General features: G+C 33.8%; 1 protein-coding gene across 4 annotated transcripts in view; it reads left to right on the top strand.

The window, feature by feature from the left end:
* The window catches only part of SMARCAD1 (SNF2 related chromatin remodeling ATPase with DExD box 1), a gene marked incomplete at both ends in the record, with an annotated part of 70,149 nt that overhangs the window by 44,319 nt on the left and 11,877 nt on the right, over positions 1–13,953 (top strand). For all 4 annotated transcript variants that reach the window (XM_079703253.1, XM_079703254.1, XM_079703252.1 and 1 more), the window contains 2 exons: positions 6,803–7,002; positions 12,535–12,625. In XM_079703253.1, coding sequence (XP_079559379.1) covers positions 6,803–7,002; positions 12,535–12,625 — 291 coding nt within the window. The remainder of the gene's footprint in view (positions 1–6,802; positions 7,003–12,534; positions 12,626–13,953) is intronic.

Raw genomic sequence — 13,953 nt, 5'->3', positions numbered from 1 at the left:
TATTAATCAGAGAGGCTTGCTAATGTACCTGTGAACTACTTCAGAATTAAACAAAAGAAAAAGCATTTACTTTTGTTTTCATGGCTACTGTTTTTAGAAATTCTTAAGAGAATTAATTGAAATTTTAATTTTGTTCCTCAGTCATACTTTAATGAAAATTACAAGGCATTATATATTAAGAACAATGTGCAAATGTCTAATAAACTCTTAACATTATTGTTGAATCTTATTAGTTTAGTCTTCAGGATTGGGGAATTTGGCAGAACTTTAAAACTCATTAATATTTCATTACAATGCATACTGAGCCAACAAATCAAAGTAAACACATATTTTAATTATGACTTTTTGCTAAAACAGAAGTCTCCATAACATTGATAGGTTAAATGTAATCATTGGTATTTCATTGTGTTATTATAAACTTAATTTGAATGTGAAAATTATTTTAGCAGTGCCTTTTAAAACAAAAGCTGAAAAGTTGTACATTATGATTATGACTTCATTGTCAAAGAATTACACTTCTAAAAAATTTAAATGCTCTGAGATAGTCTAGTCACCCTTATTTTATTTACATGAAGAAAATTTGGTTATTTAACGAAATAAGTTCTTTATGTTAAGGGTATTTATGTTTGCAGCTTTATACCCTTTTTAAAAATCAAAATCTAAATAGTGTTTGTCAGATTTTCTTCATAATTTTTCCATTTCTCTTATTTTTCTGCTTCATAGCAGTAAAGTATGTGCTTATGGTAAGAGATCACATCATTAAATCATGTAGACTTTGGAAACAAAGCCAGCCAAAATGTCATTAGTTTAAAAATGTGTACTGTTAATGTGCTAAAATTGGGGTTTTTATTGCCAGATTTCACACATTTGATGGCTTCAGTTCACCAACCACCTACTGAATTTTTATCTAGCTTTGTGCAAAATAGGGTGGAGATGTTATTATGTCTATGATAATCTTATTATGTTGCATCTTTGTACTTTAATCAGAATCGTAGTGTATACTGATCAAATCAAGATTCATGAATAGTTCATTCATAAATAGCTCAATCTAAAAATTTTTCATATGTACATTTACTTCCTTAACATTTAGATCAGCATAAATGCAGTTTTTTTTTATTGTTAACCAAGCAGCCCGGGTTTACCTCATGTGGAAACATTACTCTCGTCATTGTGCTGCTCCCACTAGTAACTTAGACCACAGGTTTTCTTTTTTGCTTTATTGTAAAATGTCTGTCTAAATTTGTGACTCGAAGAATTGTAATGCATACTGCTTCCTAATAGGGTGGCTTCAGTAAAGTGTGTGATTACTGTATTCAGGCTTTGTTTTCATTTTTGTTGAGTTTGATATTTATTTTGAAATTATAAATGCATTTTGAGTACTTTGTAGGCTGCTCCCAGGTATTTATAGTATTTAAGACTCCTGTCCTCAATAATGTTACTCCTTAGGTGGGGAATTAAATCTGCTTTTAAACAATTTCCCCCTTCCTATAGAAATTCAAAATTATTTTTACTGTAAGAGTGACACATGGTGGCAAGAGTAGGTACTTCAGTCTGTGACCTTTTTAAAAAGATAAAGACCTTAAAGTAATACTTGACTTTTTAATCAAAGAGATAGTAATCATGGCCATGTTGATGCTCTTTTATCATGTAATTATCCAGTTAAGTAGCAATTACTTTTTTTCTCTTTTATCTCTCTGAGAAAATAGCTTTATCATTTTTTTGAAGAACGATTTGTTTTCTTTGTCTAAAATTGAAACAGTACATGCGAGAACAAAGAAGAAAATCAAGTTTAGCCAAAATTCTACCAAAGATACTCCCCACTTAAGACTTTATTGAGCATCCATCTGTTTATGAATATGTTGGTATATTTCATATTATGTAATTAGGATCGTATTTGCTGTGCTCATCAATAACTTTAGATTTCCTAGTGGATCCCGCATTTACAGAGTATTTTGTATTTCTTAGGTCTTGTTTTAGTGAAGCTAAGTAACTTACAGGATTGTTAAATGCTTTTTGTCTTCAGAAAGCAGTAACATAACAGTAGAGTGTTCTTACACCTTTCCTTAGGAGCAGACACCCATTTTCCCTGCCCCACACACACCTAATAAAAGTGTTTTGGAATTAAATGTTGGGCTTTTTTAAATGTTTTTATTTTTTATTATTTATGCGTGTATTTAGATCAAGTTAAAAAATTCTACAGGCTTGTTCTCCCTGAAAATCCATATCCATCCCCTCCTCCAGCCTATTTCCTGTACCACAGATAACTGCTTCTACATCTTCTGTCTGATTCTTATCACTTCCATATCTAGGAATATAAAGACAATGCTTTTTAAAACTTTTTCAGTTGCAGGCCTTATCTTTTGATATGACATAGGCATTATAGCATTGTGGTAGGATTAGCTCTCTTCTCGCTGTCTGTCTCACCTCACATGCCTATTTCCCATTCCCCAGTCCTATCAATATGTTAATAATGTGGTAATTTTGAAAATCATTTTTTAGTATCTACATTGTTAGACTATGCAAATGCCTTTTATAGCTGAGCCATGTAATATACCACATGATTACTTTTTTTCCTTGCTCAGCATTTTGTTTTCCCTACTTATTAGTTGTCTTGGTTTTTCTGTTTTCTTAGTTTTGTATACACTTATTACTTCAGCTCTAAATTCTTCCCTAGTTGTCTAAATTTCCCCTCAGTTTTTAGACACTTCAGATATTTTGTCAGTTTCATCTTCTGGAAAAAGTCTCTTCTGGAGTCTTATGACCTACGGTAGGGGAACAGCTGTGATATTGGAATCTCATTTCCCCAACATCCTGAGGAATGTTGTTTTTCTCTCTGTGTTGGTTCTCTTGTTTCGGAATTCCATTCTTGCCTCTTTATTTATTCCCTTGGTTTTATAAATACCATACTTGAGGGTGGGTAAATAATATAGTGGAGCTAGATAGCCTGGTTTTGAATCCCAATTCTGACATTTTCTAGCAACTTACAAGACCTTAAGCAAGTTCTCTCTCTGTTCCTGTATTTCTTCTCTAAGTGGGATGTAATTATGATACTGACCTCTGGAGAAGGCTAAGGATTAAATAAAGTAAGTGCCCGTTCAATTGTCTGTCTCTTAAAAAATGTTAGCTGCAGATATCCACAATATTTTGTGTTGGAAGTTTTGTATATATTATTAGTGAAATGTTAAGAAACGATTATATATTACCCACAATATATTAAGACTACATTTTTCAGCCTCCCTTTGGTAATTTGACAAATTCCTGTCCAGAGATGTAAGCAGAAGTATACCACGATTTTTGGAAAGCGGCCTTAAAGGATCTCTTCTTCCTGTTGGTTGAGATGTCAGTGTGATGAGGACTCACATGTTGAGGATATTGAAGCAACAAAGTAGAAGAATTCTTTTTTTTTTTTTTTTTTTGCAGTATGCGGGCCTCTCACTGCTGTGGCCTCTCCCGTTGCGGAGCACAGGCTCCGGACGCGCAGGCTCAGCGGCCATGGCTCACGGGCCCAGCCGCTCCACGGCATGTGGGATCTTCCCGGACCGGGGCACAAACCCGCGTCCCCTGCATCGGCAGGAGGACTCTCAACCACTGCGCCACCACGGAAGCCCCCTAAAATAGAAGAATTCTTGATTTTGGAACCACTGTACCAGATCTGAACTGCCCCCTGGGGTCTTCATTTACATGAGAGAGAAATAAACTTATGTTTTAGTTAAACCCCTGATGTTTTGGGTTTACTGTCAGCCATAACTGAACTTAATTCTAGCAAATTTATCAAACAATGAAACTTTTTCCTCGAAAATCTGTCTACTGATGTCGTGCATTCATGAACAGTGTACCACTACTAGTTAGATCTAAATTCTAAACCAGCAGCAATAATTTGGATCATCTGTAATGTTGGTTGGCTTGTATGGAAAGAGGGTAAAGAGAGTGGGAAGCCTCGGGGAGTTAAGTTGAAACTTTGACTTCAGAAATAACCAAAATGTCATTAAAAGTCTCAATCAAACTGTTGCAGCATCATGAAGTAAGAGTAAGAGTTGCTCTTTGCACACCCCTTCATGGCCCCTACAAAAATATCAAACATAAAAATGAGAATGCTAAATGAACCCTCATGTACTCATCACCAGGTTCAGTTACCAGCTTATGTCTGATCTTGTTTCATCTACCCTCTCCGTTCCCTCCTCCCCGTCTCCCTTTCCCTCTCTCTCTCTCTCCGTCCCTCCCCCTCCCCCCTTCCTGTAATATCTTTGGTGAAGAAACTGGATCATTTGTTCTATAGCTTCCCAGTCTGGGCTTCTCTGGTTATATTTTCTGTGGAATAAGGATTAGAATTAAATGCTCCCATCAGTACTATTACATGGTTGGTGGTATGTTCTTTCATCAGGAAATGGTAATGGCTGGTTGTTTCTTTTTTTTTTAATGTATGTTTCTCTCTTCTCTAGGTTCTGACAATACTGAATTGATCTTACTTGAGTCAAAACAGTTCTTTCTGATTTCTGGACTTCCTAAATCCTAGATTATATTACTCTCCGTGTGAAAAGTACCCATGAAATTTTGGTTTTTCCCTTATAATACCAGTTGTTAAGGCTTAAAATTGTATGTTGCATGTCTTTCCCAATGACTGTAAACCACACGAGGACAAGGGACTATGTCTGTATACCAGGTACTTTCACCAGCCAGGGTAGTACTTAACTACAAAAGAAAAGAAAAGAAAAAAGAAAAAAAACCAACACAATAAATGGCAATTGGTTACAGAAAAAAGGGTTTTTGGTTTTTAACTTTTTATTTTATATAGGAGTATAGCCGATTAACAATGTTGTGATAGTTTCATGTGCACAGCAAAGTGACTGAGCCATACGTATACATGCATCCATTCTCCCCCAAATTCCCCTCCCATCCACATAACATTGAGCAGAGTTCCCTGCGCTATACAGTAGGTCCTTGTTGGTTATCCATTTTAAATATAGCAGTGTGTACATGTCAATCCCACCCTTCCCCCCTGTGTTTTTTAACTTTTAAGGTTTTTTTTGTTTTGTTTTGGGAAGTACTAGTTTTAGTGAAAAGAGAAGAGTGTAGACTTTGGAATCTTTTATCCTGCTTAGTGACCTTGGAAATTGAATCTTAGTTTATTCATCCAGAACTGGTGGACTGATCTTGCAGTTGTGAGGACTTCATGAGTTAGTGAATAAAAGACACCTAGTAGTTTCTGGCACATACAAAGCACACAATATATGTTCCTTCTTTTTTTTTCCCTGGTTATTCTCGTTGGTTCTCTCACACACATATCGCAAACACACTACCCCACAGTAGACATGAGATTGGTTTTTTGACCTATAATTTTGGGGTTCCATTTAAAAATAAAAATATTTTAATTAAAAGTTCTAGTAGAACCTCATTAAAATCTTCAAGGCACTGATTCTTACATATCCTGTTCTTTATGTGTAAATCTTTTCCCTGGAAAGTACAGAGTGGGAGATTACATTGTGATTATGAATGTTGTTCTTGTGAAAATATAAAGTAGTGTACAAATAGCTTTATATATCACAATGCCATTTTGTGGCATGCTAAGTTTTTGGTTGTTTTGTTTTTTTATTCCTGCAGTACAGTAATAACATGGCTTTGGAATAGATGAGTAAGTTTCATTTCTACCAACCTACTCTAGGTTAAATATGAAAAATACATGTTAGTATAAACTGCATTTTTAATGAAATTTTCTTATTATATCCTCTAAGTATTGAATTTCTATTGCTTGAGCTTCTCTGTGAACTTAGAAATACTGTGTTCATGGGGATTATTTAGAGCTGTTAATGGATTCTTGTCATAACTTGAAAGAATATGCTAAATACTATACCATGAATCAAAACCATGTGTGGCTTTATTCTAACAGATGGTTTTAGTTTAGTTTCCTTTATTCTGTTCTGGATTATGGTATTTTTCTTGTTGCCCAAAAAAAACAGCTTTCAAATAGCTACTGGGCTTTTTTCTAATCCTTTACACTAAAAATATTTTCTTGTACAGTTCTTCAGGATATATTTTTTAAAGCTATCTATTTGGGAAAATTCTAATTCTGTTACAGCTTTTACCTTGTAAAGTATTCAGTCAGTGTCTCCTTTAGAAAAATAAATACAAATACATTTTGAAAGAAATTCTGAGTTTTCATACAAACCTATTTATACAAGTCTTGTATTGAAATTGATACTATTCTTAAGTTTTATCAAATTATGGAATTGGTCACAGTATACTTTTGATTCACACAATATCTTTCCTAGTAGTAGTGGTCGCAGTTTAGAGGAAAATATCAAGTGACAGATAATAATTGGAGTTTTGAAAGCTTGAGGGGTTGTACTGTGATGACATAGAGCAAAGTATGTTTTAGGAAAATTAATCTTATATTCATAGGAAGTGACAAAAATGGAGGCAAGAGATCTAGTATGCAGTTTTTATATTTGGCAGTATTACCTTTGGTAATAGTCATAAATCCGAGGTTTTGAAGACAAAACCTGATAGGAGACATTAACAATTACTTTAGAGTTTCTCCCATAAGAGAACAGCTACCAGGGTCAGGGTAGCAAGCTTGGGATGGTGCGTTTTAAGGAGAAAGGTATGTTTTATTTCAACATGATGAGTTTGAGGTAACAGTGGGATTTATCAAAGTGAAACGTGAGAATGCAAATGCAGGTTCTCTTCACATTTGATTAAGGTCATTAGTAAAAGTTTAACAAACTTTTTTCCCTCACAGAGAAAGAAATTGGCTCCCTATTTACTAGATCTGAACTGTTAAATTATTTTTCTTTTCATGCCATAGTTCACAAAGATGTCCAAAACGAATGGCTTATCAGAAGATTTGATATGGCACTGTAAAACACTGATCCAAGAAAGGGATGTAGTTATAAGGCTTATGAACAAATGTGAAGACATTTCAAATAAATTGACAAAACAAGTTACCATGCTCACTGGAAATGGAGGTGGATGGAACATAGAACAACCCTCCATTCTAAACCAAAGGTAATACTTGTTGTATGTACCTATTCATTATTTTATCTCAGTTGTATAAAAATGTTGAATTTATTCCTGTATTGTGCCTAGGAAACTTAAATGTGCAAATGGTAGGAAAACTAATGTTTAAAAGGGAAACCCAGGGTTTCCTATAATGGCACGTAAGTGGTATATGAATTGTTTTTCATTGATCGCCACCCCGCCTCCCCCCAGTCAGGATATTTTACTCCATTATCACATTGTAAATTAGAGGGAGGAGATAGTATGGTCTTATGTAACCTATGTTTTCCTTGTCTGATGACATATAATTTCATATATAATCACAGAAACTGAAAAGGTGGTTTTAGCTACCTCTTAATTTAGTGCTTCAGAGAGTCAGCTGCTCAACTGCATCAATGTAAAAATTTGTCTTAGTTCAATTTCTTTTTGATCATAAGTGAAATGATTGAAGTATCCTATATATGTGATTAAATGCTTTCAAAAGCCCAAAATTTTTAATCTTTTTGAGGTAAAAACACATAAAAATTGAAAAGGACACTTTTATTAAATAGATTATATAAGGAAAAATTATAAAAAGTATATTCCCCAAACTGCTACTGTCAGTAAAATACCTTGTCCAAGTTCTTGCAAAAAACAAACACTAAATTATTTTCACTAAAAAATTTGTCCAACAACCAGAATGTATGAAAACAGCGTTTTGTAATTGTGCACACCCCTCCTTTGCATGATGTTGGGATATGGCGGGCGGGGGGTTGTTTTGAACTTCTTTTAAAAGTTTATTTTCAAGTTGTCTGGGAACTCAGAACTGTTCAGAATGCTTCCCTTTTTTAAAAAAGTATAAAATTGTTTACTGTGATAATACATACAGAGGCAATAACATGGAAATAGTCGAAGTTGCTAAGATCCGAGACTAGTTAGAATGATTTATGGTGTATCCATAGTCTGCAGTGTTATGTAATTTTTAAAATGAATTATTTCTGTTCAAAATATTTCTGATAGGTATTTAATAAGATTAGCACTAGGGTCTCATTAAAATTATTTACCTTGGTGATTTTATATACTTCTGATATTTTTCTAAGTTAATGATCAAAGCATATTTGCTGATCATTGGTTAATTAAAAGTCAAGGTATGAAAAAAAAACAAGATATGGTTACTGGCCTTTAATAGTAAGCTACAATCTTTTCTGTGCCCTTCTAGGGTGCTATGGGATGGTGTAGGGAAACGTGATGCAGTTCCCACAAAGAAGCTCTTTTCTCTGTTGCATAGAAAGAACTATGACCATGTCAGCAAATTCATCTCCTAAAAGTGTAGTTGGAGCTGCTCCTTCTTGTTCTACAGCATTGGATATGGGGAGTTCTTCACTCTACAAGGCTTACCCAGTTGAGTCTACTTTATCATAATTTGGAGTTTAAAAAATCAAGTGCTTTATTGCATCACTTAAAAAATTTCTCTCTTAAACCCACATCCACAAAGTCCTATTACTTGTAAATAGTATGATCATGTAATAAAGCTATCCTTTTCATTAGACTGAGGATTTTTTAAATGAAATATTAAACAGGTGAGAAAAATAGTTTGGGGTTTTTTTTAGGTGCTTCTTGGATCTAGTCCCAAAGTACAACTTCTGAAAACCTGTATAGATACTCTTTGGAGTTTATTTAAATGCACTTTTAGGGGGTGAAATTTGTTGTCCTGGTTTTTGTTTTTAGCCAATGTAAGTTGCACAAGCAACTTGCAGATTTTTACTTGGTATACTGGCCAAACATAATGGCTGCTTAGTATAGAAACATTTAAAGTACTTTCCTTGCCCTGGGAAAGGATTTATTAGCACAGAGGAAAATATTAAACTATCCTGATGAATAAGCTGTTGTGCTTTTGCTTAACAGAACAAATTCTTTATAGTAAAGTTTATTTTGGAGCAAAATTATATTAACTGTTTTCCTATTAGAAATTTTTAAGAATTATAACAGAAGAAAAATAGCCTTTTAGAGATAAAAGAAATACACACATGCTGTAACTCCCTGTTAAAAATAAAGTCTTTGCAAGGGAAAAAATTCTCATATGTATCTCAAAACCATTACATTCATAATGTTTATGTTAAAATGTCAAAACTAAAATTACCTTAAGTTAAAATATAATACAGTGAGGAAAAAGTAAAAAAAAAAAAAAAAAAACCTCAGTATTTCTTCTATTTTATTCCTATCATAGATGTAGCCATCTCTCAAGCTTTATCTGTTGATCTAAAATTTATCAGCTTTAAACTGTTTTAACTGGAAAGGTTTCTCACATGTTCAGTATAAAATAATATTTAATTATGTGTGTCCTGTCTTTTTCTGGGCTAAATCTACTAAGGTTCTTGTGATCTTGTTCATCCTCAGCTTGACAGGATGATTCCATATCCTGTTTCTAAACAGCTGCTGTGAAACCATTTGACAATGATGTGAATGCAAATCAATAGTGCAGATGTGATGACTAACTCAGAGTACTATGATATAAATATTTTAGTAGTTTGGATACTACTATTAGTACAAACTATTATTGTGGTAGTATTTTCAGCATTCATGACATACTTAAGGGACAAATTTTTGGTCAACTAGCATCGCTAATCTGTTGTGAAAAAGTTTCTGTAGCCCTCTATTTCTGCATTTTAAACTTAAATTTAGCACATTGTATATACTCCAGTTTTCTATTTCAGGCCTTTCTCACCTTTCAGAATAATTTTGATACTAGTTTTCTCTGACAGGAAATTTAAACCCAATTTAATTTTCACTCTGAAAAGAAATTATAGTAACTCTCTGGAAGGATTTTTTTTTTCCCCCAACAAAACAAGGAACTTTAAAATAACATGCTACCTCATTTTCTTTCATGACCTCAGAAAATCTTAAAATCACTTTTTTTCCGTATTGGGAGGTGAGAAAACCTTCAGTTTAAAGATGTTTGTAGTCCCCTTTTGAAAAGAGATCACTTACCTAATTCAAAAGGCCCGGGCTATAGTTCTTACCCTGAGCAGATTACATTCTTATTTGTAAACTAGTGGGTGGGGTTCATATGCAATCACAAAAATTTTTAGAAAACTGTTGAATGTCAAAAGTAATGGAAGGTATGATTGTATAGCAGCTAAATATGAGCGCCTGCTAGAGAAAGAATATAGTTGCCCTGTTTTAAAACTTGTCTTAACAAGGGAATTGGAAAGCTGTTTGCCAGAACTACATTTCCAGTGCTCCTCTGGCTTTCTGAAGAAAGGATGTGTTATGGGCAGCACTATTGTGACACTAAGCAACAGAAAGTTACTTGTAATTTAGATAAATCTAGCAGAGGAGCAAGTATACACACATACACACTTATATTTTTAAAACAAATACTTCAATATAACAGGTATTTAATGTCCTGATCAAAACAGCTACCATAGCTGCTTTGTGAATGTGGATGAAACAATTTTATTCGAATGAAAAATTCAGTGCTTCTCAAAATTTCCTCATCACTTTTTAAAATTTTATGTATAGTGAAGACTATTTTAATAGACTCGTTTCTCAACATGTGTTGGTGATACATATATTCAGTAATTTTTGTTAAGAATATTTCTTGGCTATTTGTGATAAATTTACATTGGGGTAGCATGTTGGCCCTTGGGATACATTTATAAGTAATGTAATATGTCTACCGTATCAAGTTTCATCATTTTCATGGAATGTGAACCTTAATGTGTGGGGGATGACTAAGACAGTAGGAAGGACTCAGGAAAATAATGAAAATTCTATTTAAAAATAGAAAGTGTCGACTGTAGAGTGGGTGGGTCAGAGAGAAAACTTTCATGTTTGCTGTTTAGTGATTAAGGGCTGAGCTCTGGATCAGAACTGGATTGAGTACCAGCTCTGCCACTGCAGACATGGATTTGGATAGCTGTGATCTTGGGCAAGTTACTTAACTTCTCTGAATCCCAGAGAGCATTTCTCATCTCTAAATGGAGATGATAACAATAGTATCTACTTTATAATTTAGATTAAATAAAGTAATAATGCATGTAAAGCCCATGCATGTAAAGTATAGTGTCTAGAATTCCAATATTAGCATTTACTCTACCAGTATAGTAGAATTTATTTGGACCTGAAACTTAAAATGTCTATGATAATATTCTGTTTATTATTACTTTCATAGTGGCATAGAAATTATATTGGCCAAGAAGGCAAAGACATTTTAAAAAATGAACTGTAAAGACTTCAGCAATACTGCTGATTTTTCCTACCTGTACTTTCAGTTTTTCAAATGAGAATTGTTTTATAGATTGCGTACCCCACAGTTGAAACATAGATTCTGATTTAAGATGGATATCTTTCTACCTCACCTCTTTGATCCCTGTTCTAATTAAAGTGTCTTGATTTCAGAATTTGACCCCTTAACCACTTATCAGAGCCATTTATCAGAACCATTTATCAGACCCCTTCTCCATGTGCAGATAGGATCTGTGTAACAGGAAATTAAGGGGATAGGATAAAAGCTGTAGAGTGAGGAGCATGGCCTTGTCCTAAGTTTTTATGTTAATGTGGGGTTTATGCTTCCCTAGTGAGTATAAGAATAAGCTTTTGCATGAGATAGACTTTTCTGAGTTAAAATCTTAGCCATAAGACTTTGTAGCTATGCAACCTCAGGCAAATTACTGAGCCTCGGGTTTTTTCATCTGTTAAAAAATAACTACCTTAACAGAATATTAAAAGATTGAATGAGGTGATGCTAGAAAATGATATTTTTGTATATCTGTATATAATAGATGTTCAGTAAATAATGGCTATTAGTTTTTAACCACTTGGAACTTTTAGAAAAAACTAACCATTTCATCCATTAGACCCCTTGCATGTTGCCATCCAAGCAAGTTACTCCCAGGGATTAGTCTGTTTATGTGTTCACAAATTAAATAAGATTTTTGACACATGCCTGCTGCTTTCTACTCACTGGTATTTATTGATGCCTAGCAAGTTTACATTTATATGTAGTTCAAACATAAATACACACATACATACAAACATACATCCTCCAGAATTATACATACCAGTGATATTAGAGGTGGTAGGCATTCAGTCAGAAAGTTTTATTAAATCAGCCTGGCAAAGTAGCAAATTATGCATATGTTTTTGCTCTAATACTTTAAGTTCCTTACTGTGCTAATATTCAAATCAGTACAATACATTTTTCTAGAGTATAAATATTATATTAGTAATACATTATCATAGTTAATATTCTGATCATTTATGGAATTAATTTGGTGGCATTACATCATGACTGAATATGAACATTTTTTTGTAATTCTTATTGCCAGAAACAACAAATACAGAATAAAATTTGAGAGGTTTTTTAAAATGTATTATGTTTTGGGGTTCATTTTCTTAAGTAAGTGTAAATAGCTTTTAACAGTAAGTTAAAAGGTAAGACTAGACCTAGATACTTCAGTTTTTTTGTGCATTGTAAACCTAAACCTTTTCTCAGAAAACTAGTAGAGAAAACTAATAGAGGTATAAATCTATAATATCTGGTAACTCTCTCTTTACCAGTTTGTCACTCAAGCCCTATCAGAAGGTTGGTTTGAATTGGCTGGCATTGGTACATAAACATGGACTTAATGGCATTTTGGCAGATGAAATGGTAAGTAGTACTCAATTTCTAGGATTTATCATTAATAGGCATCCTTGCTGTCATTCAAAAGATGAAAATTTCCCTTGACCCTGTTAGTTTACTGCTCTTACCAAGGTATAATCCCTCTCACTCCTCTCAGTTTTCTGTTGCTTATCTTAGTTCTAACCTCCCTACTTCCTCCTCAAAAATGAAAATAGGTTTTTTGTCTTTCTCATTAAATTAATAAATATATGTGTTTTTAAAATTAGATGTTACATAAAAATACACAGGAAAAAAAGACCAAAATCACACATAATCCTGCCATCTTAAAGTAAGTACTATTTTGGTATATATCTTTTTCCAGAATATTTTCCTCAGTAGGTGTGTGTGTATGCATATATACATACACATATATATATGTCATATTAAAAGAGATTTTACTACGTGTGCTTTTCTTTTTTTTTTTTTTTTTTTTTTTTTTTTTTTTTTTTTTTTTTTTTTGCGGTAGGCGGGCCTCTCACTGCTGTGGCCTCTCCCCTTGCGGAGCACAGGCTCCGGAGCACAGGCTCAGTGGCCATGGCTCACGGGCCCAGCCGCTCCGCGGCATGTGGGATCTTCCCAGACCGGGGCACGAACCCGTGTCCCCTGCATCGGCAGGCGGACTCCCAACCACTGCGCCACCAGGGAAGCCCTACGTGTGCTTTTCTATAGCTCCCTTTAAAATTTATCATAGATACCTGTCCTTGTTAGTAAATAAATCTACACGTTTATCATCACCATCATTTCAGTCATTTTACTTTTATTAGATGTTTCTGAGTTTCTGTTCTTTTCCAAATCACATTTTGCTTGAAGGTAAGCTTAGGAAGTTCATTACAACCAATAGTCCAAGTATTGTCATGTAGAAACTTGACCTTTAATCTAACTTTTACCTTCCTTCCTCCAGCTATGCTTTTTAAAAAGTGTTTATTAAAAATGAGTCATGTTCAATGGAGAAAATGTTTATTGAATATATGTATTACATTGTATATTAGATTTCCAAAATAAAAATTAACAAAGATAATAATCCTTGTTCTCTAGCTAGCTTCTAGTAAAATAATCTTTGGTTTTTCAAGACAGTTTCCACACATACCTCATACTGTCGTTAAAACAGAGATGCTATTTATCTAATAGAAAAGTGAATAATATATGTAGAATTTCAAAATAGTTAGAAATTACATATAGAATATAGAGTAGTACAGTTGTGGAAACTGGACTTGGAAATCAAATCTGGGTTCTGGGTACCAAATTTGCCTTTCGTGGGCTGTGTAATCCTTACCAAATGACCTAATCTCTCAGAGCCAATATTAATAAAACATAGG

This window comes from Hyperoodon ampullatus (assembly GCF_949752795.1).
Source record: "Hyperoodon ampullatus genome assembly, chromosome: 1".
In the NCBI taxonomy this organism is placed as follows: domain Eukaryota; kingdom Metazoa; phylum Chordata; class Mammalia; order Artiodactyla; family Ziphiidae; genus Hyperoodon; species Hyperoodon ampullatus.
The sequence above is the reverse complement of the archived record's forward strand: the minus strand, read 5'-3'. Positions and strand labels throughout refer to the sequence as shown.